General features: G+C 43.2%; 1 protein-coding gene across 3 annotated transcripts in view; it reads left to right on the forward strand.

The window, feature by feature from the left end:
* Nucleotides 1-13989: 13989 nt before the first annotated feature.
* Nucleotides 13990-26969, forward strand: part of TOX3 (TOX high mobility group box family member 3) — a 75864-nt gene continuing 62884 nt past the window's right edge. The window contains exon 1 of one of the 3 annotated variants that reach the window (XM_087877121.1): nt 13990-14624. Coding sequence is in view for 2 of the 3 variants with exons in the window: in XM_034426494.3 (XP_034282385.2) it covers nt 14523-14624 (102 nt within the window). In the remaining variant the exon portion in view is untranslated. The remainder of the gene's footprint in view (nt 14625-26969) is intronic. The other 2 variants (XM_034426494.3, XM_060682505.2) reach the window with 2 other exon arrangements.

Raw genomic sequence — 26969 nt, forward strand, 5'->3', positions numbered from 1 at the left:
GACTGGGTGCTGCATGTTTTTTTTATTATTATTATTGTTATTTTATTGTTTTCCAAAGGTCTTAGTCTCATATTTGTCCACCCACCTGGAATTTTTAGCTTAGCGTATTTTGGGGAAGGGACGCAATGGTGGGATTCAAATAATTTAACAACCGGTTCTCTGTCCTAATGACTGGCTGGGTGGGCGTGGCCAAGGGTGTGTGACAGGCAGCGTTTGGCCTCCTGCACCCTCCTGGGAGCAAAAACAGGCCGCGCGGAGGGCGGGGGGGGAGGGTGTGCCACACACCCCACACCCCGTTTTGGGCCTAGTACGCCTCCCTGCATCCTCCTCGGAACAAAAATGGGGTGAGGGGGCCCTGTACGGCACCCCCCCATGCCCTGTTTTGGGCCTAGTAGGCCTCCCTGCATTTACCTGGGAGCCAAAACGGGGCACGTGGGGACTCCAGGAAGGGGCGGGGCAGGAAGGAGTGGGGCCAGCCAGCAGTTTAACAACTGGTTTACCTGAACTGGCCCGAACCGGCTGAATCCCACCACTGGGAACGGGCTTTCTTTGAGTAAAGCAAAGAGCATTGGATGAGTGGAAAGGAGAAATCAATTAAATAAATATGTGAAAAAGTAAGGCTATATAAGCAAGAGCGGGTTATCACATCTGCTTTGACTTTCACTTTTCAAAGGGTAGTGAAGTGGATTCCAAAACCCCAAATTTACATAATAGAATGATTGTAAAAACAGGTGAACAAGCACATTGCTGAAGTTTGGCCATCTATTTGTCAATGTAATCTTGGAGGGATACCCTCTAAAAGAGAGTTGGGGCTAGCTTGTGGCTGCTGGGTAGGGTTACTGACTCACCATCTCCAGTTCAGTTCACTAATCCTCGGAAACTGACGTTGGAAATGTTTATAGGATGTTCTAAGGCAGGGGCATCCAACCTTGGCCATGTTAAGACTTGTGGACTTCAACTCCCAGCATTCCCCAGCCAGCATGGAACTCTGGAATTCATGGGAGTTGAAGTCCACAAGCCTACCGATGGACATCCCTGTTCTAAAGTTTGAGATGGCGTGGTCCATGGGGGGAACCTCTACATAGATATTCTTGGATCTCCCAATTATTGTTGTCAATCACAAACATGGTTTCTATGCCATTCTTTCTCCTGGAAGAGTCTAGGGCAGTTTCCATACTTTCATCATTTTCTTTTTTATCATCTTGTACCCATCAGTTGGACAATAGTCATCAGTTCCAGTCACGGTGGCCAATGAGAAGGTTTTGTGGAGTGATGGCATGGGATGGCCTTTCCAAGATGCAGATTGTAAGGTTTATTTTAAAAAAAAATACTACTTGCTATAATGGCATCTCTTATTTACCTAACGCCATTCTGATAGGTTCTATGCTGCTTTCCATTGGTTTGAGCTAGTCGTAGTTCAGATGTGATGTCTTAGCTACTTTCCATCCAAATTCAATCACTCTGCACTTGAATTACTAATGTATGAATCTTTTGTTTTTTAGCTGATACAGGAGTAATTCTGTTAGTTCTAAAAAGTCTAGGTCAGTGTTTCTCAACCTTGGTTGCTTGAAGATGGGTGGACTTCAACTCCCAGAATCTGGGAGATGGGTGGGGGATCTGGCTGGGGGATTCTGGGAGTTGAAGTCCACCCATCTTCAAGCTACCAAGGTTGAGAAGCACTGGTCTAGGTCAAAACGGTTTAAAGATGGGTTTAATTAAATAAAGAGGAACCTGTTCAAATATAGACGAAGTCTGAAATTTAACTAACAGATCACTCCTGCTTTTTCATTCTAAGAAGATATTTTACCCCTCTTTCTAAGAATCTTCTTTGTTGACTGTGTATCTTCTCGATTAATATCCAACAAGAAAACTGCCTCTTGTTTTTAGATTCAGGCAATTTCTTTAAAGTCAACATATTAGTTAGGCATGTAAATCTGTTTATTGCAGCTTCAGAAATAGTGTCAGGGTATGAAGCATCTGGAGCTGCGGAGCAAGCTGAAAAACTAATTTGTAAATTTGAGAGATTTTGTTCTGCCTTTGTCAAATGTTTGCTTAAATTTAACGGTTATCCATAAGACGGTGTGCGTTGCTTTTTTAAAGATCAAAGTATGCAGTGGCTCTTGGCTCGTGTTCTGCTAATCTAACCCCGCAATCTGCTACGAAGATTGATTTTAAAAAGCGGATAAAGACCAATGCAGTTCTGTTTAAGGGATCCGAACTAGTTACATGTAATTCAATTGAAGAATTCTAAGAATGTACGTGAAAACAGGGATAGAATTTCGGCTGGAAGCAACTTTCTCTGGCTAAAAGAAAAGATAGTCTCCTTAACTCTTCAATATCCAACATGTAATTTACATTATCTGCAGTGTTTCTCTGTAAACTATATCACAGGGCCCAAGGGCAAAAAGATATAGATTGGAATTCCAAAAACATGTCTAACTGATATGTAGATGATGTCTGACATGACCTTGGACTTAATTTTAATTAAATTAGATGTTAGTGTACGCCTATATCCAGCCATCTTAAATCCATCTGGACCCTAGCTGCAGATTATTTCTCTTCTGAACTATTTAAAGTTTGAAACCAAACCTGGAGGATGGATATTTGGGGGAATGGATAATATGGGAGAATGTTTCCCACAGATATCATGTTGGCTTGTACTGTGTTAATCTGTCAGGGGTGAAATCCAGCAGGTTCTGACAGGTTCTGGCGAACCTGTAGGGGAAATTTTGAGCAGTCCGGAAAACCGGTAGCGGAAATTTTGAGTAGTTCGGAGAACTGGCAAATACCACCTCTGGCTGGCCCCAGAGTGGGGTGGGAATGGAGATTTTGCAATATTCTTCCCCCAGAAGTGGGGAGGGAATGGTGATTTTGCAGTATCCTTCCCCTGGAGTGGGGTGTGAATGAAGATTTTGCAGTATCCTTCCCTTGTCACGCCTACCAAGCCGAGCCATGCCCACCATGCCACGCCCACCAAGCCACACCACACCACGCCCACCAAGCCACGCCCATAGAACCGGTAGTAAAAAAAATTGGATTTCACCACTGGTATCTATGATTAAGAGCGGAACAAACTGAAGTTCCAAATTTCCAGAAAGCTATTCATGTGCTTTATAACCAAACATGGTTGTTGAAAGCTAAAGTAAATACGAACAGAAGGATGTCACCGACCGCCAACTGCCATTATGGCTAAATATATTCATTCATTAGCTTTAGGCCTTCATGTCTGATTGGCAGGGAAACCTTGGTTATTTTCCCCTTGTCATTTCCAGGGACTAATCCAGCCGGTTGGTCTTTGTTGAAGTGGAATGGTGTGGTGTTGGGCCAACACAAATGGGTGAGATTTTGCAACAGCCATTACTGAGCAGTAAGTGTGAAAGAAGAATGAGAATGCAAAAATAAAAATAAAAACGCAGAATCAGATGATTGAGACAGAGTCACCATAGGAAAGGGCTAAAATGCTAATGCGATTCTCCACAACAGATTGTCAGCCTGATCTTAGAAGGGTAGAAGTTTAATGTGTTGGTGTGAAGGAGAAGGCATCATCAACTGCTTTCAACCATATGAGCAGTCAAAGAAGCAAGTTCGAAGGAAATATCATATGAGTGTTGAGTGATAATGGTAAAGCTTTGATAATAACTGGGGGTAAGGATGGATTAGATTTTGGGCTTGCAAACAAGCTACAATAACTTCTGTTCCTAGATGAATTTTCTTGTTTTCTATTTTATTGGTATAACATTTCATGTCAAAGATGAACTGTAGATAACCATTTTTGAATTGGGCATTCTTTAAAAAAAAAATTACTAGCAATTTTATTAAAAATTACAACTACAGCTATTTGTCTATGGAGATGGTCAGTCCTCCAGGTCCTGGTTGTCCCAAAGGTGCGTTTTCAAGAGGCAACTGGACTTTCTGAATGAGAAGCGAAATGTCTTCAAAGAAAAACCAGAAAGTCCAGTTGCCTCTTGAAAACGCACCTTTGGGACAACTACAGCTCTTAAAAAAAAACCTAATACAAACTTTAAAAAAAGAAAAGAAAAGAAAAGAAAGATGGTGCCGAAAACAAAAAAGTAGAAAAGAAAAAAAAGAATATAGTAAAGAAGAAGAAAAGAGATATATAAAGAAATGATTTCCCTCTTCATTGCAACAATGAATTGATTTTAATAACTTAATAACTTCTCTTAAAATACAGCAAATGATCTCTTCTTTGCATATCTCATCTCTTATCTATAAGCAAATCTTTAAAAATCTTATCAGTTCAATCCTGATCAGGAGAAGCCCATTAAGATTTACCAGAACTAACAATATATCTATTTTAACTTTGATCAAATAAATTAACTTTGTATTCCTTTCTTTTACTTTAAACTTGATCTTTAATCCTAAAACTTGATTTCTTTTCTCTCTTTTTTTGTCTATTTTCACACACAAAAAGTTTCAAAGCTTTAACAAGCCTCTTTTGTAAATCCAATATAGGAATGTTCTCCAGGTCACTCTCTTGATTTGTAAATCCTTTTAATTATTAAGACATCAACATTTTTTTCCTATTGTACATAGCTTGTCATTTTAAAATCCACTTTTAGATCCATCTCAATTTTGTCTAGTAAAACGTGCTCCTTTTCCATAGCAGAAAGAACATAGATTAAATACGATCCACCTGTGGAGTCAGATATTCTTAAAAGTCACATCTGGGCCCATTGTTCTTTCTTTTGGTCTATTGTCTTTGGGTTTTTGCAATTATTTCAGTATACCACACACCCTCAAACTTTGCTGATTACCTCTATCGGTTTTTTTTATGGTGCACATGCAAGTTTTTTGGAGGGGGAAAATAGCTTTTAAATCTGTATAGGTATTTTGCGATAGGGACGCAGTGGCTCAGTGGCTAAGATGCTGAGCTTGTTGATCAAGAAGTTGGCAGTTCAGCAGTTCGAATCCCTAGTGCCGCGTAATGGGGTGAGCTCCTGTTACTTGTCCCAGCTTCTGCCAACCTAGCAGTTCGAAAGCACGTAAAAAAAAAAAATGCAAGTAGAAAAATAGGGACCACCTTTGGTGGGAAGGTAACAGCGTTCCGTGTGCCTTTGGCATTTAGTCATGCCGTCCACATGACCACGGAGACGTCTTCGGACAGCGCTGGCTCTTCGGCTTTGAAACGGAGATGAGCACCTCCCCCTAGAGTCGGGAATGATTAGCACATATGTGCAAGGGGAACCTTTACCTTTAAGTATTTTGCAAAGGCTCAGGGCAGAGACAGGGAGTTTAGAAATTTTAAAACGAAAGGTTTCGAAAATGCAGTGGTCTCCTCCCAACTAGTCCTTCTGTGGTGCATCCTTTTCTTTGACTTTCCAATAAAAGCGAGGTCTGTGGGTGGTTTTCCCCCAAAGCAGAAATCAAGCAATTCCAGAGAATTTGTTCCAAGAATCTTAAACAGGCTACTTGCGAAAAAAACCCGGTCTTTTGTACCATCTTCCTTCAGTTTAGAAAGATTAACAAGGGATAGCTGTGTCAAGTCCTCTTAAAAATAATATGCTTTCATGCTATGTCTTAATGTAACACTATCTAACGCAGCAGATGTTTGGGGAACAAATTCTCCCCTTACACAATAACTGAGGCATACCAATGTTCGGTGTGTGATTTGCCTTTTAGAACTGACAAGTGTCAAGGAGAAGCAGAGGCCAAAAATCTCTCTCTCTCCCTCCCTCCCTCCCTCTTTCTCTCTGCATGCATTTGTGTGTGTGTGTGTATATATATATAGAGAGAGAGAGAGCAGAGAAAGACTAATGAACAGTGTTGAAATGTACTTATCAGAGAAATAGGTTGAAAATAGAGGAAGAGGAGGAGGAGGAGGAGGAGGAGGAGGAGGAGAAGCAATAGAAGAAGGATTGCTGGAGGAGGAGGAGGAAGAGGAGTAATAGAAGAAGGAGAAGGAATAGGAGAAGGAGAAGAAGCAGTAGAAGAAGTAGGATTGCTGGAGGAGGAGGAGGAGGAGGAGAAGCAATAGAAGAAAGATTGCTGGAGGAGGAGGAGGAGGAGGAGGAGTAATAGAAGAAGGAGAAGGAATAGGAGAAGGAGAAGAAGCAATAGAAGAAGAAGGATTGCTGGAGGAAGAGGAGGAGGAGGAGGAGGAGGAGGAGGAGGAGGAGGAGGAGAAGGAGGAGGAGGAGGAGGAGGAGGAGGAAATCAAATTTGTAGAAAGTGAAATCGTGAAATTGTAGTCTGATGTTTAACATGGTCAGATTCTGCGAGCATTAGAAAAGCCTGTGAGTACTTATGGGATATGGTGATAAAGAAATTACATACTTATTTGAGAGGAACATAAATAAAGATTAATAGGTTAATGAGTTATTTTCCTTTCATTACTACACCATTGTACTTTATTATAATTGCTTTGCACTCCTTTAATTAAATTTGAACTGAGGCCAACACAAGATAATTTGTTTTCCCTGTACTAAACAATGAGTATGCAGATTGGAAGTAGTGGAACCATAATCAGCCCTCTGTTTTGCAACACTTTTCTACTCGGAGTAGACATTATAATTGATAATTTGATTGTTGCAGCCCTCTGCACAATATATTTTAAAGTAGAATTAACATAATGGGAATTATGTCGTGTGCCTAATCTGGGCTGTTTATTGTGCCATGGAATGAAGGAATGACTTTCGGGTTGAATCGAACAAGAGATGTATCTTCCCATACCATTTGCATATTCGTATAAATAGGATGAAACCATGATTTATTTAATTACATTTGATTGAAGCAGCAATAAAGGGGCTGGGCTCATATAAGAACATTAAATTATAAATCATGACACTGGAAATACTTTGTCCAGTTCTGGTCACCATAGTATAAAAAAGATATTTTTTTCAAAAGACTGCAGAGAAGAGCTACAAAGATGATCAGGAGGGGCGGAGGCTAAACCATAAGAGAACTAGGTATCTTTAGTCTAACGAAGTGAAGACTTAGTAGAGACATGATAACATCTTCCAATACTTGAAGGCTCAGTGCTCTTCAACATCTTCATCAATGACTTGGACGAGGGGATAGATGGGGAACTCATCAAATTTGCAGGTGACACCAAACTGGCAGGAATAGCCAACACTCCAGAAGATAGGCTTAAGATATAGAAGACTTGAACATTGGGCGCTATCTAATTGTTGTTGTTAAATTATTACTGGCGCTATTCCAAATTTTCAATTAAATCCCAATAGGAAGGAATTGGACCTTGTTCAAATTTGGCATTCTGGGGATGGGAAGATGGATATTCCCTCCCCCGAAGAGCTGCATATTTTGTCCTTTTGTTACAGTATATTAAGTTTATTTATTTATTATTTATTTGTTTGATTTATAAGCCGCCCTTCTCCGAAGACTCAGGGCGGCTTACAATGCTTTTAAGCAATAGCCTTCATACTTTTGTATATACCTGCTTAGTAGGGCTTTTGTCCTCCCCTAAGCGGTGTTCTATTTTATAAAAAGTCAGCTTATTGCCCCCACAAACCGGGTCCTCATTTTATTTACCTCGGAAGGATGGAAGGCTGAGTCAACCTTGAGCCTGGTGAGAATTGAACTCGCAGCTAAATACTACTTTAACAGTAGTTTAGTCCACTGCACCACCAGGCTCCTGGTGGTGCGAGTTCAGAACTCGCACCACATAGCAAACATCCTGAGAATAAGGTAGAAAAATCAAAGCTTGTTTCACATGGAAAGAAAGAACACTTTCCAGAACTTGGAACACAGTTTTGGACACGGAATGACTAAAGCTAGTTTTAGTATTGGTTTTAATGAAAAAAAAAAAAGAGTTAAAAAAAACCCCCTATCCTCCTTCATGGAACTCCATCAGGTCCATATGACATCATTTTCTTGGCACACAAAAAATGGGGATGAGGTTTTGGTTACCTTATTATGAATCAGACCTAGTTCAAACAGCAAAGGTGTAATGGGGGCACCCAGCTAGCAGGGGTCAGGGTAGAAAGTTTGCTTAATTTAAGGAGGCTGCAGAGCACCCTGCATTCTTGAGAAAAGAGGAAATTAAGGGAAGCGCATCTCGAAGTTGTAGAGGACGCCAAAGGGAATTGGGAAGATAAATGTTACAAGGCTGGTTGAGCTACCGGGCAGTAAATAACAAAGCATCGTGACCTCGGGAGACCTAGAAAATATATATAAAAGATGACAAGGTGAAGATGGAGAATGGAACAACTCCATGAGAGCAAATGCAATCTAAGATCATCCTGGTCTGTGGATGAGTGAAGAAAAACAAACATTTACGTTTGTCAATTATGAATTAAATTTATTGGAAATAAATTTATTACATTAAATTAATATAGATTAAATTTCTGTTCCTAAAATTGAATTGGTCTACACTCTCTCTCTCTTCTCTCTCTTTCTCTCTCTCTCTCTCTCTCACACACACACACACTGTGGTCATAAGTTGAGAACTATGTGTGTGCGTATGTGTTTGTGTATGTATATACCATATTTTTCGGAGTATAAGATGCACCTTTTCCCCCCCTAAAAGGGGGTGAAAATTTAGGTGCGTCTTATACACCAAATGTAGTCCTGCCCACCCTTTGGCCTTTGCCTCCCAGCAATTTACCTCCTTGTAGCAAGCAGCAAGAAGAAACAGCCCATTTCAGCTTCAGCATAGCCTAATTAGCACAAGTTGATTGTCTGTTGGATCGGCCTCCCGAATCTCAGCTGATGCACAACTGATCATCGGAAATACCAGTAGCATTATTTTTACTGCCAGTTTGCCCAAACCGGTAGCTTTTATTACTACAGGTTCGCTCAAACCGGTCCGAACCAGTAACATTTCACCCCTGCTGTATATATTTAATTTATCAAATTTAGAAACTACCCATCTCCCACATAGAGGGACTCTGGGGGTTGTACAAATAATTTTTTTTAAAAAAATCTAAAATCAGAATATAAAATTTTAAAATAGAGGCAAGGATTGTTAAAAATTAAACCTTAAAATTTAATTCAAAGGGACGGGGAGGGACTTCACGGTCCTAACTAACCCCATGGTTATTATATTAACATTGACACGCAATCCATATCTCACTGAATTATAGGTACCAACAAGTAATTTGCTTTGATTTCATTCACTTTCAATATTTCATTAATAGTCAAAAGAGAGGGGGGGAATCAAAGTTTGTTTGTGACACGTCCTATGCAGCCAGAGAGCAAGATAAATAGCCAGTAACAGTCCATTACAGATCAACATCATTGTCCTTTGACACAACCCTATTTGGGAGTTAGCCTAATTGAACTCTACAGGGATTACGTCTGAGTCAACGGTCCTGGGACGGTCCTGCAATGAACCAAAGAAATAATTAAATGGACAATATCATCATGACCAACCCTTTCGCTGCATGGTTAGTATCAATTGTACCCAATAAGGTTGGATGGAAGAGCAAATAACCCAGATGGATAATTATGCCTATCTCTATCTCTCTTACAGTCCTTCCCACCTCCCCAAATCTCATTAGGAGAGTTGATCAAATTTAACCAACAGGAAAAGCATCAACAAGTCCAAAGCAAAGCTCAAAAAAAACCCCCCCTCAACACCAAACCCAGCCCTAATGCAGATCAAGGGTTGCCTTTATTTTTGAAGTTGCTCTTGATGTATCCGACGCTTTCCCCGCTGTGTGGATTTTTTAATGACCCCCCTCCCTGTTCTAGCTCTGCCTAAACATCTTTGCTTTCATGCAAATTCCTCTATTCAATATTTAATATTTTGAATATCCTCCTCAAAATATCCATAAGAAAGAGGCAGAGTTGCTTGATAATGTTTTTGCTTTTTTTAAAACAACTTGCTGTGTGTGTGTGTGTGTGTGTGATGTGTTGTGCATTTATTACCAGGGAAGAGGTTTTCCCCCCTCCTTTCCTGAGGTTATAAGGTCAAGCTTTGCTGGATTAATTTTGCACAGTCCCTTTGTTGCAAACAACAAACAAGGTCATTTATTTTCATTTCCTTGTTCCTAATTGCACAGATCCCCTTTGGAGTATGAATTCACGAAACAGGTGGCGAAATGCTGAGAAGGTGGGGGCGAAGGGAAGATTTGAAACAGTTCCAGAAAACAGGGGTAGGTGGGCCCCATTCCAGTTACAGGTTTAAGTCTAAGCACAAAATACATCTGCTTTAAAAACGCAACACAACATCCTGGGTTGTGTGGTTCACGCAAGTTGCTGAAGAAGGTCATAAAATTCTTTACGTTGGTGGATGTCATTGCTGGAAGGATCTTGCTAAGATTAGCCCACCCTCTGCAGAAATACATGTAGAAAGCCCACCAGTCTTATTTTATTTTCTAGTACGATTTTATAGCTGTCTTCTAAATGTACATGTTAGACAAACCGCTCACCGAAGGAACAAACAATGCGATTCTCAGATGAAATTGGGACAAGGGAGCAGATGTGAAGCTAATGTCAAATGTGGTCTCCCATCTCTTATAAAGGGTGATGTGAGCAGGGGTGGGCTTCAAATATTTTAGCAAGGGGTTCTCTGCCTGGTTGCTGGGTGGGGCATGGCCATGGTGGGTGTGGCCTAGTCGGCTTCCTGCACCATGGGGGCGGGGAGGGGGGTGGCGTTTTTGCCCTCCCCAGGCTCCAGAGACTTTTCTTGAGCCTCCGGGAGGGTAAAAATGGCCTTCCCAGGCTCCAGAGGCTCTCTGGAGGCTGGAAACAGTCAATGGACTTCACATTACATCATGCAAAACTGCTTCTCCATTTGAGATCTCTCTTGGTCCCTCAAATGAATGGATCACAGGGCAAGTCAAAAGTTCTCAACTGAGGAACAAATGACCCAGCTCCATTTACCATGTTTTGGACACATGGCACAAAAACCCAGGTTCCTTGAAAGGTCAATAATATTGGGAAAGATAGAAGAGAAGATGACCTACCAGCAGCAGCTGGGTGGATGGACTCATTTACAGTGGTGATGGGTACACCATTGAAAGACCTAAAGGGCGAGGCTTTGGGGTAGATTATGCTGGAGAACCTCTATCGGTGTGGTTGCTGAGAGATGACACGGACTTGATGGTACATGATTAACCACCTTAGCCCATTTACAGCTGAACTCAAAAAGGGGGTCTTTGCGCTTGGTTGTTTTCTTGAAGACGTTTCGTTACCCAGACTAAGTAACCTCATCAGTCCTAGTGCATTGATACTTATAGGCTTTCTAGTTCACAGCTGGTTTTCTAGGAGAAAGAGCAGAGAAGGAGGAACTGCCAACTCCCTATCTTTAGAAGTCCAAAGGTTCAAACCACCATACGTCTCTTTTTCCTATCTGGGCATACCAGTGAACTGTGAACTAGTTCTTTGCCAGTGGGAAGGGCAGTTGGTATTTGTCCTGAAGGATCAAAATCTCAAAAGGGTTGAGTCTGCTCTTCTCACCCACCCCTTGGCTTTTTAAATATATGCATATAACAACACACAGTCTGTGTAGCGTTATTGTAACGATCCTGCCTGTTCTGGCAAAGATACGATTTTCTTCTATACTATTATTAGGATCTCAACCAACCAACCAGGATGTAATTAAAAAAATCTTCCATTTTTAATGTTCAGATCCAAACTATTGGAAAAATTGATGCATACAATACTTGAGGCTGCATAAAAATTTACTTGTAAGAATAGAATCAGAAATAGTCCTACCTCATACTTGCTATTTCAATGCCAATCTCTTTGTCTATGGAGATTCTCAGTCATCCAGGTCATGGTTGTCCCAAAGGTGCTTTTTCAAGAGGCAACTGGACTTTCTGGTTTTTCTTTGAAGACATTTCACTTCTCATCCATCAGAACTGAAGAAGCTTCTTGGATGAGAAGCGAAAGGTCTTCAAAGAAAAACCAGAAATTCCAGTTGCCTCTTGAAAAAGCACCTTTGGGACTGCCAATCTCTTTCTTACACCCAACTATTAAGTGTTTGTTTTTCCACCTAATGACAATTCATAGATGTGAACAGGAATCTCCATGGGAGGGTTCCCAAAAAATCAAGATGGCAGCACAATCTAAGCCCCGGCCCTCTCTACATACATGTGATATGACTATGGTGCTGTATCTACCATTTCCTCTGGAGACAATTCTTGCTGTATGTTAGTTTCACTAAGGGCAAAGAGAGGAAAGTTCAAAGTTAATCTTAAAAGATAAATGGCAAAATCTGGTGTTCTACATGAAAACAGAACTCTTACCATCTATGCATGTAGTTCCTAATCCCTCTTACACTTCTGCAATTCCCCTACAGTTAACACTCCCCTGTCTTATGTCCCATATCTAATTTAGGCCTCAAGTGTTTTTCTTAAATATCTTTGAAGGAAAAGATTTTAAAGTGGTCTACTTTGGATGTTTCAAATCCTATTTGGATGCTAGAAAGAAAGAAGAATTGTATAGTCACCTCTAAACTGAGGCAGCCAGACATTAGTATGAATCAATAATCCATTACAAGCGGTGGAATAATGGCAATTTATTTCTTTCTTTCAAGAAAATGAAGTGTTTGAAAGCACATCCTGGAACATTTTGCAAATGATGCTAGTGATAGAACTATAGTGGTGGAAGTTTGCTTAAATCCCAGGTCAGAGGCAGATTTTGCATATGAATAAGTATGAAAAAATAGATTAAAGTAGTTATGAAGGAAAATAATATAATACCAGCTGAAAACTCCCAAGTTCTAGTCCTGCCTTCTTAGGGGCAGAAGCATGCTGGGTGTGTCTCAGCCTTTGGAAGGAGGCCATGGCAAACTACTTCTGAAAACGTTGGCAAAATTATAACAACTTGTTCAAGCGAGAACTGTTTTAAAGTCACAAAACAAACAAACCATAGGTTTTTCTATTGTAGGAACCCGGAGGTCAAGAGCATCATGATGTCATAATTCTTTTAACGCACTTTTCAGGTGCTTTCTGTTATCTGTGACAATGATGTCATCTTACCTGTGTTGTGGTGGCTTAAAATCCCTGTGCCAACCCAGGGCATTTTGTTACTTTGTGTGTCACTGCATGAAGTAAACCTCAGAAGTGTGTTAATTTAGATATTAAACTACACTGGTGATGCCTGTCTGGATATGCCAGCCAGTTCTCTTCAAAATACTGTTTTGGTGGACAGCAAAGCTGCCTGGGGAATTCTGGGAGTTGAAGTCCACCAAGGCTTAAAGTTGCCAAGGTTGGAGACCCTTGGACTAGAAAGACCTCCAAGGCCCCTTCCGACTGTTTTATTCTATTGATTATTCTATTTTATTCTATTCTCCCCCACCACAAAACCGCGTCCACACGTCCAATTAGTCGCGCGTCGTCCAATTCTCCCCCTCCCACCTTCTTTCTTCCCGCCCAGCCTCGCCCAACCGGTCAACGGCCGGACCATCGCCCGAAAGTTTGCCCCTTCCCACGTAGCTCCCCGAAAAACTCGGGATAACCGAGCAGAGCCGTCCGGGGTTAGGACGACGAGCGAGCGCGCCATGTTTCTGAGGCGAAATGGTCGCGGAGGGAAGGCGAAGCGGGGCCACCCACCCACCGCCTCCTCAATATTCCGGGGCTGCTCCCCACTTTCCCGCCTCAAACGTGGCCGCCTTCTCTCGGCCTTGCGGAGAGACCCTTCCCTTCCCCGGGGAAGAGGGGAGGCTATCAGGGACCCCCCAAAGAACGCGAATCCCCCTCCCGCCTGGCCGGGGCTCTTGGGCCCCTTTGAGGGAAGAAAGCTTCGCTTCTCCTCAGAGAGTCCCAAGCCGGGGAGGGTGGGGGGGGGTGAAGGGAGGGGACTGCGCGCGCACCCCGCTCTTTCCTCCCCCCCCTCAGCGCCCCCCCCTCCAATCGGCGTCCCACCCAGAGCTGATTTGCGGAGGTGGGGGGGGGAGGAGGAGTGGATGGAAGAGCCGCTGTTCCTCGGCTCCGGGCGCGTGGCTCCTTTGTGTGGCGCACCTGGAAGGCGACCCGGCTCCTTGTCTGCCATTGGGAAAAGGGAGAGAGAGGGGTGGGTGGAGCCGAGGGGAAGGGACGGGCGAGCGGAGGGGGTGAGGACGCGCGACCCCCCTCCTCTCCTTCGAGCCGCGGCGACAGCGGCTCCTCCTCCGTCTCGGTGGCTTTCCCCCCTTTCCTCCCTCCCCCTAGAGCGTCCCTCACCTGTCCCTTCCGGCTCACCTGCCGCTCTCCCCCTCCCCCTCTCTATCATCCCGCCTCCTCCTCCTCCTCCCTCAATCCCCCTCCCTCCCCGCAGAACCCGGCAACTTGCTCCGCGCTGCCTGCTCGGAGAGTGCAGGTCTCTCTCTTTCTCTGTGTGTGTGTGTGTGCTGCGCCCGCGCGCGCCTCTTTTTTTGTGGGTGTGCTGGGGCAGGAGGAGAGGAGGGGGGGGCAGCCCTTTGGAAGGTGGATCTAGTCCAAGCTTCTCCAGAACTTCGCCTCTTTGGATCAAGCAGATCTCCGACTCTTCCTCTCTTTAAGACCCCCCCCCAAAAAACACACTCCCCCTCCTCCTCCTCCTCCTCCTCCAATCCCCCCCTCCTCACCCTCTCCCCCCTCCCGCCCTGCTGCCCCCCAAGATATCAACCCTGCGAAATGGATGTAAGGTTTTATCCCGCTGCCTCGGGGAGCTCCCTTCCCGGAGACCCTTCCAGTCTGGACTTTACCCAGTGTTTGGGTTACTACAGCTACAACAAGGTGAGTATTTCTTTCATTATTCTCCCTCTCCCTCTCTTTCTCTCTCCCTCCCCCCCTCTCTTTCCCTCCTTCCCTCTTCTCTCTCTTCTCTCCCTCTTTCTCTCCCTCCCTCTCTCATTCCTCTCTCTTTCCCTTTTTCTCTTCCTCCTTCTCTCACTCCTCTCTTTCCCTCCTTTCCTCTTCTCTCTCTCTCTTCTCTCCCTCCCTTTTTCTCTCCCTCCCTCTCTCATTCCTCTCTTTTTCCCTCCTTTCCTCCTCTCTCTCTCTTCTTTCTCTCCCCTCCCTCTCTTACTCCTCTCTCTTTCCCTCCTTTCCACTGCTCTCTCTCTTTCTCCCTCCCTCCCTCTCTTCTCTCTCTTTCCCTCCTTTGCTCCTCTCTCTCTTCTTTCCATCTCCCTCTCTTTTCCTTTCTCTCTCTTTCCCTCCTTTCCTCTTCTCCCTCTCTTCTCTCTCCCTCCCTCTCTCACTCCTCTCTCTTTTCCTCCTTTCCTCTTCTCTCTCTCTCCTCTCTCTCTTTCTCTCCCTTTTTCACTCCCTCCCTCTTCTCCTTCTCCCTCTCTTCTCTCCCTCCCTCCCTTCCTGTCGTCCCCCCTCCCTCTCCCTTCCTCCCCCCTCTCCCTTCTCTCTCTATTTCTCTCTATTTCTATTTCTTTCTATCCCCCACCCCTTAATCTTTTGTTCCAGGGGGTGCATAACTGTGTTACAGTTTTTGGACTTGCATTGGACGCTGTTGTGGTTATTGTCGTAGTTTGGTTTGGCTTCTAGAGGGATGGTGGTGGCTCTGGTTGGGTTGTACTTCGAGGGAAGGCAGGAGAAAGGGAGGGGGGGAAGAGATGGTCTTGATCTTACAACTTGTGCTGATGTGCTGGTTTTAAAACTAGGTTTTTTTTCCCCCTCTTAAAATCAGAACTTTCTCAAGTTTCTTTCTTCCTCGCCAGAACTTTCCCCCTTCCATCCTTTCTCACTTATTTGCAAATCATCCTTGGTTGTTGTTGTTGTTTGTTCTTTTCTATTTCCCCCTTTCCCTTTGCAAATACAATCCCTTGTAACTTCCTCCCAGCTTGGTGTAAATAAGGCAGAGTTTTCTCCTTTGGCGCTTCCAAAGTGGGCTCCTTGCAGGATAGGGTGGTTTTCTTGGGTCATAGGGGACCTGATGGTAAAGAAAATATCCCAGTGCATGGGGTTTCCAAGTCAAAAGAAAAAGTGCATTTTTAAAAATGTGTTTTTCTGTCTTGGGGTTGATGGGTGGGAACAATAAACATTTTTGCTGGTTCTGCTTTGAATGCAGGAGTTTGGAGGCAGCTGCTGGGTATGTTTCCTTTTTATTTGGTGGGTCAGCTTGTACGGAGATCAGACTTACGTTTAAGGCTGGGTATTTAGATTGCATTACAGTTGTATGGATTACTAGTGATTGTGTGTTGTCTGCCGCCTGCCATTTCTCTGTCCCTGTTCTCACAATAGTCCCACTCCTTTTCCACATTCCTCCACATTTCTTCCTGGTTCCAGGATGTTAAAGCAAGGATTTTGATTCTACTAACCGAGTATGTTTTTCTGGGGGAAACTTGATGGGGGTCTCGTGAGCCTTGCATCTAAAATAAAGGAGCAAGCCTGAGGAACTCAGGACCACCCCAACTGAGAAAGGAGGTGACTACCAGATCCTTCAGCAGCTCCTGTCTTCATCAAGAAAAAAAGGAACCCTTTTTAAATGTGTCTCGTTGAGCCAGCTGGAAAAGTTGTAGCCCCTGCTTAGTTCTGTGTCTTATTGATATCTCCTTTTCTTGTCAAGAGATTACAGATGACAGAATACATGTAATAGCCAGAAGGGACGGATATTCCCTGCGGCTAAATGCATTACACAAAATATGTTTCAAACGTATCTGGTTTGTTTTCACCAGCTGCCAGACAAGGAAAGGGAAAAATTTCAAAACTTAAAGAGGTACATTGTGACTCATGTTACTCCCTTAAAGGACTTGGCTATTTGCACTATGCTTGTGTCAATAGCAGGCCAAGTTATTAGCACTGGGCCTTCGTCCCTGTATTATAAAGAGCTCTTTCACAGTGAACTCGTCCCCTTTGGCTCTGTTTGTGCAACCTCGGGGGTGGGGGGGGCGCTCTGGTGTGAGATGCTCCCTTAAGATACTGAGAAATTGCAATGCCTTGCAAAGACTTCACCGATATCTGGGTTTATTGTTAGTGTCACTTGATAAAAGTTTGGGAAAATGGAAAGCCAGCAGGGAAGGAGAAGATAATTTTTTTTACCAAAAAAAAATAATAAAAATGTTGGGGAGTGTTTTCAGAAGTTTCTCGTTGGACCCATTTAATCCTTGGTGGATGGATGTCAGCAAAGTGAAATTTCTTTTTTGTTTAAGACAGCTCTTAATTTCAGAGATGCGTGGTGGGAAGAAATATCCCCAGTAGCTCTCCGTGGAGCCGGTGGCTTGAGAATTATATAAATGAGAGCTGACAGCTTATTTCAAATATTTAATAAATGCAGTGTAACCAAATGCAGGGTGTGCTTGTGTGTGTGTGTGTGTGTGTGCGAGTGTGCTACGCACGTGCCTTTTTCACCAGGCGATATTGTAGCAGCTTTTGAACAAAGCCTTATGTGTGTATATTCTCCTTGGCAAATGCAACATGGAAAAGTATCAAGCGAGCTGCTGTGTTGATGATTTCAAAAGAAAGGAGAGACATTGTTACGAAGGAGAGGTTGCAGAGTTTTTTTTCTTTTTAAAAAGGGGTTTTAATAAGCCTTAAACAACCTTACACTGCCGTTCGGTGGTCAGCAAATGTACAGTGCTGCAAATTTAGTGGAGCATGAATTCTCTCTGCATTAATTCAAGAACCGTTTCTATGATACGTTACTTTCTCTTTTTTTAATTTATGGTTTGCGTTTTGTCCGGGAGGCCTCTTATAGGTAATGAATGAAACAACACTGCAGGGTTGTTGTTGTTATTGTTGTTGTTTATTTGCAACTTTAATATGTGTACAGTTTTTAAATCAGATGCTTGTGGAGAAGAAGCAATTTGTAATCACATTTGAAATAAAATACTGTACAGCCTTTATTTCTTGAAGGAAGTTAAGAGGGCAGCTGATGGATCTTGTTTCCTAGAATATCCATCTCCCATCTGATCGGCCAGAAACTGTTAACTCATATACTTCTTCTTCTTTTTTTTTTTTTTGCCTGTGCTTAATGGAGAATATAACTTGGCCTGGGTTTCTACAAAAAAGGACGAAGTGGACTGTGGAAATGGACAGGACGTAAGAACTTGTTTCCAGATATTGGATTATCCTTACAGCTAGAACAAGTCCTGTCATCTCTGTAACTCCTGTAGAATAAAATGCCTGAAAACTGTGACGATAGATTTTAAACTTTATTTATGCAGTTTTAAACCACTGTTAGCAAAAGATTGTTTTAGATATACCTTGCTTTTTTTCAATTATACTTTCATTCAAGCTGCTTCTGATGGTTGGCCATCTAAAATTGCATCTATCTATCTATCTATCTATCTATCTATCTATCTATCTATCTATTCATCCATCCATCCATCCATCCATCCATCCATCCATCCATCCATCCAGCTATCTATCTATCTATTCATCCATCCATCCATCCATCCATCTATCATCTATCTATCTATCTATCTATCTATCTATCTATCTATCTATTCATCCATCCATCCATCTAGCTATCTATCTATTCATTCATCCATCCATCTAGCTATCTATTCATCCATCCATCCATCCATCAATCTATTATCTATCTATCTATCTATCTATCTATCTATCTATCTATCTATCTATCTATCTCTCCATCCATCCATCCATCCATCCATCCATCCATCCATCCATCCATCCATCTAGCTATCTAGCTATCTATTCATCCATCCATCCATCCATCCATCCATCCATCCATCCATCCATCCATCTATCTAGCGATCTATGTATCATCATCATCTGTCTATCTAATCTTTACATGCCGACTGTAAACTCAAACTCAGCAATACTTAGCAATAATAGGTAGGCAGTGTGAATTTGTGAGTGTTTTCTTGAATCAGTGCCTAATGCTATATGAGTGTATGTTACGTGGTGTATACATTGGCCAGCATGGATTGGTACACCCGATGTTCTCTTATAACACGATGATCTGTAATGCATAACACATAATTGGTGTAACATGACTAATTATTGCTCATAGAACACAGCATTTAGTCAATTCAGAATCTCATGAATTCAGTGGGTTTTGTATGTGGAGTGAATGGCCAGAGGTTCTATAATTGCCTCTTTTATCCAGTTGCACCCAAGCCATGATTTTGAGCAAAAGGTATCATGGCATGATTGAGGGATAATGCTAAATCCAAGGTTTGCAAAAACATTGTGGCTGGATTTCATATTAAGGCAACCCAAGTCACAAAGGTGCTGTAGAAGCCAACCCCATTCTGACTTGAGTGCGATGTGTAAAACAGGACAAAATGACACCCATCCTTTTTTTATACAAAATAATAACTTCCATTGCAAAACAGTCAGGAGCCAGGATAGAGTTCAAAAGTGCTTAACAAGTTTATTTCATGTGACCTATGCCTCTGATCTACTAATGGTTAAGATGAATTGGCATTAGATAAGAATCAACTGATTTCACAGGGCTGGAGTTAGGTCTCTTACAGTGTGTGTGTGTGTGTGTGTGTGTGTGTGTGTAGACTCCAAACTGATCATACATTTGACCCCCCTCTTGGGCTCAGGCTGGTCATCTCCTACGCAAACAAGATGTGAATCAGAATAGATCTGGAAGGGACCTTGGAAGTCTTCTAGTCCAGCCCCTTGCTCAATCAGGAGACCTATACCATTTCAGACAGGTGTCTGCCCAGTCTCTTCTTAAAAGCCTCCAGTGAACCTACAACTTCTGGTGGCAAGCTGTTCCACTGGTTAATTGTCCTCACTGTTAGGAAGTTTCTCCTTAATTCCTGGTTGCTTCTCTCCTTGGTTAGTTTCCATCCATTTTTTCTTGTCCTGCTCTCTGGTGCTTTGGATAAATAACTTGACCCCCTCTTCTTTGTGACAGCCCCTCCAATACTGGAATACTGCTGACATGCCCCCCCACCCCACCAGCCTTTCTTTTCTCTAGACTAGACATACACAAATCCTGTAACCGTTCTTCATAGGTTTTAGTCTCCAGGTCTTTAATCACCTTAGTTGCTCTTCTCTGCATAGTTTTTCCAAAGTCTCAACATCTTTTTTTTGTAACGCGGTGACCAAAATTGGATGCAGTATTTCCAGGTGTGGCCTTACTTAGGCTTTATAAAGGGGTGCTAATACTTCACGTGATTTTGATTCTATGCCTCTGTTTATACAAGCAAGGATTGTATTAGCTTTTTTGGCTACTGCCGCACACGGCTGGCTCATGTTTAAGGGACTAGGACTAGGACTCCAGGTCCCTGTCACAGTTACTGTTTTTGAGCTTCTCCCTGCTTTATGACTCTCTAGTCCCATGATGGTGAACCTATGGCATGTGTGCCACAGGTGGCACCTGGAGCCATATCGGTGGCATGCAAATGTTGCCCTAGCTCATCTCCGGCGTGCACCGGAAGTTGGGAAACAGGCTGTTTCTGGCCTCAGGAGGGCCTCCGGGGTTGGAGGGGAAGGCTGTTTTCGCCCTCCCCAGGTTCCTAGAAAGGCTCTGGAGCCTGGGGAGGGCAAAAAAACCCTGGCCATCGCATGCCAAAAGTGGGGGGAGCACTGGGGGTTGCGCACGCATACTCGAGGGAGCGGGACGCATTGAATTGTGAGTGTGGGCACGCATGTGCGTGACACCCCCCCGCACCCCGCGCTTTTGGCACGTGAAGGCGCAAAAGTTAGCCATCACTGCTATAGTCCATAGTATGAATCTATCGTAGTGGATAGATCAGAGTTTCCAGGGAGCCCTTGGCTTGCAATCGTTTAGTGACCGTTCAAAGTTACTGAAAGGATTATAACCAGTCCTTTCAGTTAACAACCGTTGCAATATCCCTTGCAGTCGCAAAACCCAGACATTTGGCACCCAGGATGTATGTATTATCATGGTTTTGCAGTATCCTGAGATCATGTGATCTCCATGTTCAACCTTCCCAACTTCTGACAAGCTAAGTCAATGGGAGAAGCCGGATTTGCTTAACGGCCGCACAACTCGCTTAACAACCGCAGCGATTGGTTTAACCGTGGCAAAAAGGTTGCCAAAGCGGGCAGAACTCCGTTAGTGACTGCCTTGCTTAGCAGCAGGAATTCTGGTGCCCCTTTGTGGTCGTAAATGGAGGACTACCAATAAGCGAAGGAAGCTGGAGGAAAGACATTCAGTCGGCAAGCAGGTTTTTTTTTTTTTTTAACTATGTGATTGTTCCTTTTGGGGCGTGCTTCAATTTTTATGACTGTGCGTGCAGCTGTATCGCTACGCAAAAGATTGCCTCCGACATGAGCTAAATTGTATGCTAGGGCATGTTTCATCTGTCAATAGACCTGTTTCAGAGAAGGGGGAAAAAGTAATATAGTTGATGATGGTTCACAAAAGAAGGCATAGCAAATGAGTTTTGCAGCTGCATCACTTAAAACATTCATTGCACAAACACTGGAGTTGGGTAAATAGATGGTTGAGATAAAAGGAGCAGATGGCCAACGGGTCCTTGCAGATCTTGGAGAGTAAAGGTTGGCGGTGTAGTTGTCCCTTACTCACAGCTTTAGGACTAAGTAGGAAAAGGAACTTCAATCCCTCCTCCCTTTTTCTTGGCTGCCTTCTGATCTCCTTTAAGAAATCCAGCAATTTTTGCGTTGGATAAGATCTCGTTTCATGCCATCTTACCTGGTTCAGCTCTTCCTGAATCCATAACTTGAAGTAATCAAAAGAAGTGGGAAATATTTTCTAGACATGGATTTGTGTGTAGGGGGGACGGGACACGACAATGTTTTTCAATCCTTTCTCCTTGCATTTTGGGTTCAGTAGATTCGAATTTTTGTGGCATGGAAATTTCACAGCCACGGGGTTATCCAAAATGGTTTATATTCAACTTTTCCTATAAGTAGGGACGCGGTGGCTCAGTGGCTAAGATGCTGAGCTTGTCGATCGAAAGATCGGCAGTTCAGGGGTTCGAATCCCTAGCTCCGTGTAACGGGGTGAGCTCCCGTGACTTGTCCCAACTTCTGTCAACCTAGCAGTTCGAAAGCACGTAAAAAAATACAAGTAGAAAAATTGGGACCACCTTTGGTGGGAAGGGAACAGCGTTCCGTGCACCTTTGGCGTTGAGTCATGCCGGCCACATGACCACAGAGATGTCTTCGGACAGCACTGGTTCTTCGGCTTTGAAACAGAGATGAGCACTGCCCCCTAGAGTCAGGAACAACTAGCACATATGTGCGAGGAGAACCTTTACCTTTACCTTTCCTATAAGTAAACTTGTTGGTTTTAGATTGAACCGTTTGGTAATATGGAAGGCCTGCCGAATGGAAAAAGTGGGTGTAAGGAGGTCAAAGGGCAGAGGTTATGGGATCATGATGTCCTTATAGCAGCTATTATTTATATCGTCGTTAACCTTCAATCAAACTGTGTGTTTAGTTGTTCCTAATTGGTCCCGGAAGAAGATTATTTAATTACATTTACAATTATCCCTTTCAAAAGATAATATCCTAGATATGCAGATAGTTCTCGACGTACGACCACAATTGAGCACTAGAATTTATGTTGCTAAGCAAGACAGTTGTCAAGTGAGTTTTGCCCCATTTTATGACCTTTCTTGCCACGGTTGTTAAGTGAATCACTGCAGCTGTTAAGTTAGTGACATGGTTGTTAAATGAATTGGGCTTCCCCATTGACTTTGTTCGTCAGAAGGTCACAAAAGATGATCAGGTGATTCCGGGACACTGCAACCGTCATAAATATGAACCCGTTGCCAAGCGTCTGAAATTGATCACGTGACCATGGGGATGCTGCGATGGTCATAAGTCACTTTTTTTCCAGTGCTGTTGCAACTTTGAATGGTTGCTAAGCGAACTATTGTACGTCGAGGACTATCTGTAATGGAAGGACTTGGTAGATTTAGTCACCCCAAGACAGACACAAGATAGAAGCTTGGTTGGGTCAATCTTGTGGATAAATCATCGATTTTTATGCACCCTGCTATCTTTGGAGGAGTTATGGAATCTCACTGAAGGATTTTTGAGAGGTGGATACATTTTGGGGTCCTCGGGATATGCAAACGATGGATTATACTCCTGGTTGTGGCCCGTACGTGGCCTGTGCAGCTAGTAGCTGATTCAGACAGCGAGGAGGCTGGTGTGGTGCTCTGCCAGCAGCCTGTGCAGCTGGCACTCGAGTCGGACAATGAGGAGGCTGGAGAAGATGTGGTGCCAGAGGCAGGGATTCAGCCAGGATCTTCAGTACCTCTGGAAGCTCCCTTAAGTGAAGAGGATGAAGAGGAGGAGCCTCTTCTCGATGCACAGGCGCACAGAGCTGCCAAAAGGCAAGAGTGGCTCTTCAGGAGGAGGTCTCCTCGAGGCTAATTTTTTTTTTTAATTAGATTTATATGCCGCCCTTCTCCGGAGACTCAGGGCGGCTTACAATGCGTTAAGCAATAGCCTTCATACTTTTGTATATTTTATACAAAGTCAGCTTATTGCCCCCACAAACTGGGTCTTCAATTTACCTACCTTAGAAAGGATGGAAGGCTGAGTCAACCTTGAGCCTGGGGAGATTCGACCTTGCAATAATTGCAGACAGCTGAATGTTAATAACAGGCTTTTAGTCTGTTGAGCTATCTAGGCTCCCTTAGCCTATTTAAGGAGGAACACCGACTGAAGCAATTTGCAGGGAACAACTTCGTTCACATACCTTCGTGTCTTGTCTTGCTTATCTTATCAGCTTCCTGCAAATTGCTTCTGGGCATTCTGCCAACCATAGTAAGCTTTCAGTTATTATTCTTTGAATTCTTGGCTGCTGTTAATGCAGTTAATTAACAGCCGTTGTTGTAAAAGACTGGTTTATTTAGTAAACTAAGGTTTGAATGGACTTCGTGTGTGCTGCGTTCTTTGGGGTTCGTAGCTGGGGCAGAACAACTCCACATTTCCTTGACGGATGTATTCGGGAGGCCCAAACCAAATGGAATTTTACGATTGAATGTAAAATTTGAATCTAGGAATTACGGTTTAAGGCCGTACAGGTCCGCAACGAACGGTCACATTGGGACTGGAGAATGCAACTTAAAGAGCATTTTGTAAGAGGTTATCCGCAGTCAAAATGATGTAGAATTTTTTTTCCATAGAATTAGAAATGAGGAGGGTCACGTCCCCCCTCCCACTTTTTTTTTCTGTGCTTAAAAAAGGATGTAATGGAATTTGAGTGGTGCTCAGCGTTCCTTCCTGCTCTTTGAGCTTATCCCAGTAAAATCAACTGTTAACTGAAAAAGACACCTACAAGTTTTAATATGATAAGAGGTAACAATTATATTAGATTAAATTTAAAATCCCCTGGAGAAATTGCCAGAAGTACAATGTAAACAAGCCATATGGGATTATAGCAAAGTGATGTATACTTGGCAACTAGAGGTTGGTAACTACGGATGTCTAATATATTTGAGTTGGAAAAGCATCCTGCCTACAGAGAGTTGGCCTTGTTAAATCAGCATAAAACCCAGCATTTCTGGAATTTTCAAGCTGGGGACATAAAATTTATGTCGTTAAGTGAGACATTTGTTAAGTGAATTTTGTTCCATTCTTCTTTTGCCCTCAGTCGTTCCCAGCATTAGGCTCTTCTCCAGGGAGTCCTTCCTTCTCCTTAGGTGGCCAAAGTATTTTGAGTTCCATCTTCAGGATCTGGCCTTCTAAAGAGCAGTCAGGGTTGATCTCCTCTAGGACTGACCGGTTTGATCCCCTTGCAGTCCAAGGGACTCACAGGAATCTTCTCCAGCACCAGAATTCAAAGGCCTCCATTCTTTGGCACTCAGCCTTCCTTATGGTCCAACTTTCACAGCCATCCATTGCAACTGGGAAAATGGCATTGACTATGGACTTTTGTTGGCAGGGTGGTGTCTCTGCTTTTTAGTATGCTGTCTAACTTTGCCATAGCTTTCCTCTCCAGGAGCAAGCGTCTTTTAATTGGATAGTGTCTTAGAAATGAAATAATTCCATCTCAGGAGCCAGAAGTAATTCTAACTCACCAGTCCAAGCTGTGTGTGATTGTGGGTTTATAGGTGTCTGTTTACAATGAACTTAAACCCTCCCTTGGCTAACGGTGCAAACAGATCCTAATACTTCCCTGCCGTTTAAGCTCAGGTCTGATTTACAGGAGGATCGAATCGGCTGGAGTAAGGGTCATTTTGGCTTTGCTGACTTCTAACAAAACTTCTGTTTTATGTGAAGGGAAAAACCCACATTGGGAATAAATAAATAAATAAATAAATAAATAGAATGAAGCTCTACTTTGAAAGGGGGCAGCTGTTCTACATTCTGCTGCTATCTTTGAGTCCTTTTATGGTTTTGGCTGATGGAGAACTAATTTCGGGCATTGGCTTTAGTCTAGTAGTTTTTAAAACAAACAACCCCTTTTCCTTCTTTCTAAGCGATTGAATCCGTTGCATGTCTTTTGAAAAAAATATTCAGTGGGCAGGAAAGTCCTAAGAAATATGTTAGTTAGGCCGCCTCGCTTCACAAGCCCTGTTGTGTGACTGTTTTCCCCTCCTGCAACATGCACTAAAATCCCCTACTTCATCATCAGTGTGGCTGTCAGGCCTGGACGCCATCTTTTTTCGTTGGATCGTCAGGCCTGCCACATTTAATGCTGTGGGAAACTGGGAGGGGGGATTGTATGGAGTATGGGAGATATATAGTCAAAATAACATTCCTTTCTCAGAGAGTCAAGGACATCTTGCCCTGCACCTGGATGGCTGGAACTGGGAGGCATCTTCAATTGGGACGGTGCTTGGATTGGACCATGTGATGGACATGTGGGGGTTAGGCAGGGACTTGAACTTTCCTTTGGGTGGGGAAAAGCTGGAAGATTTCAGATTCGGGTTTTCCCAAATGTGCCAATATGACATCTCTAATAAAATGGAACTTTGAGGAAACTCAAGCCTCGGAGTCTTCTTTCGTTGGGGGTGTTACTTGGAACCCTGACAGTGGCCCATATTGGAGTAAAGAACTTAGAAACAACATGTAGGTAGTCCTCAATATCACAAGTTGGGGCCAGAATATTCATTGCTAATATCCATTATGGCAGTATTTGAGGGGCTGCCACAAAAAAAGAGGGGGTCAGCTTACTTTCCAAAGCACCAGAAGGCAGGATGAGAAGCAGTGGATGGACATGTCTACGGAGATTCTCAGTCATCCAGATCGTGGTTGTCCCAAAGGTGCTTTTTCAAGAGGCAACTGGGCTTTTCCTTGAAGATGTTTCACTGAACTGAAGAACCTGAAGAAGCTTCTTGGATGAGGAGCGAAACGTCTTCATGGAAAAACAGAGGAAGTCCAGTTGCCTCTTGAAAAAGCACCTTTGGGACAGTGGATGGAAACGAATCAAGGAGAGAAGCAATCTAAAATTAGGGAGACACTTCTTAACAGTGAGAACAATTAACTAGTGGAAGGGGCTTGTCTTCAGTGGTTATAGGTGCTTCATCACTGGGGTTTTCTTCTTCTTTTATTTTTTTTAAAATTTGATTTATATGCCGCCCTTCTCCGGAGTCTCAGGGAGGCTTACAGTGCGCTAAGCAATAGCCTTCATACTTTTGTATATTTTATACAAAGTCAGCTTATTGCTCCCACAAACTGGGTCCTCAATTTACCTACCTTAGAAAGGATGGAAGGCTGAGTCAACCTTGAGCCTGGCGAGATTCGAACTTACTTTAATTGCAGACAGCTGGTGTTAAATTACAGTGCTTTTAGTCTGCAGAGCTATCCAGGCTCTTTAAAGAAAAGAGTGGACAGCTACTTGTCTGAAATGGTCAACCCTGAAACTGGCCTGGCTGAAGCAAATCTTTGGTGGTGTCACACTAGAGTTGAGGGATAAGGAAGGGAGATTAGAGATAGCTGGGGCTGTGTAGTCAAAACAAGATACTTTCTCTTGGGAACAAGGACATTCTCACACCTGGCCGGAGGAAGGAAGAGTGATGTCACCAGACCAGCGCAGGCTGCCTTGATTGGGCCATGTGACTGATTGTTTGGGATTGGAGGGGGGACTTTCACTTTTAATTAGGTGAAATTTAATTTAATTGGCACCAGATATGCGCCAATATGATATTTCCAATAAAGATATTCTTTGAGGAATCCTGGACAGTAGGGTCTCCTGCTTGAGCCAAGGGTTGGACTGGAAGACCTCTAAGGTCCCTTCCAGCTCTATTCTGA

The sequence above is a fragment of the Pantherophis guttatus genome, chromosome 11 (assembly GCF_059756535.1).
Source record: "Pantherophis guttatus breed Tessera chromosome 11, ASM5975653v1, whole genome shotgun sequence".
NCBI classification, from domain to species: domain Eukaryota; kingdom Metazoa; phylum Chordata; class Lepidosauria; order Squamata; family Colubridae; genus Pantherophis; species Pantherophis guttatus.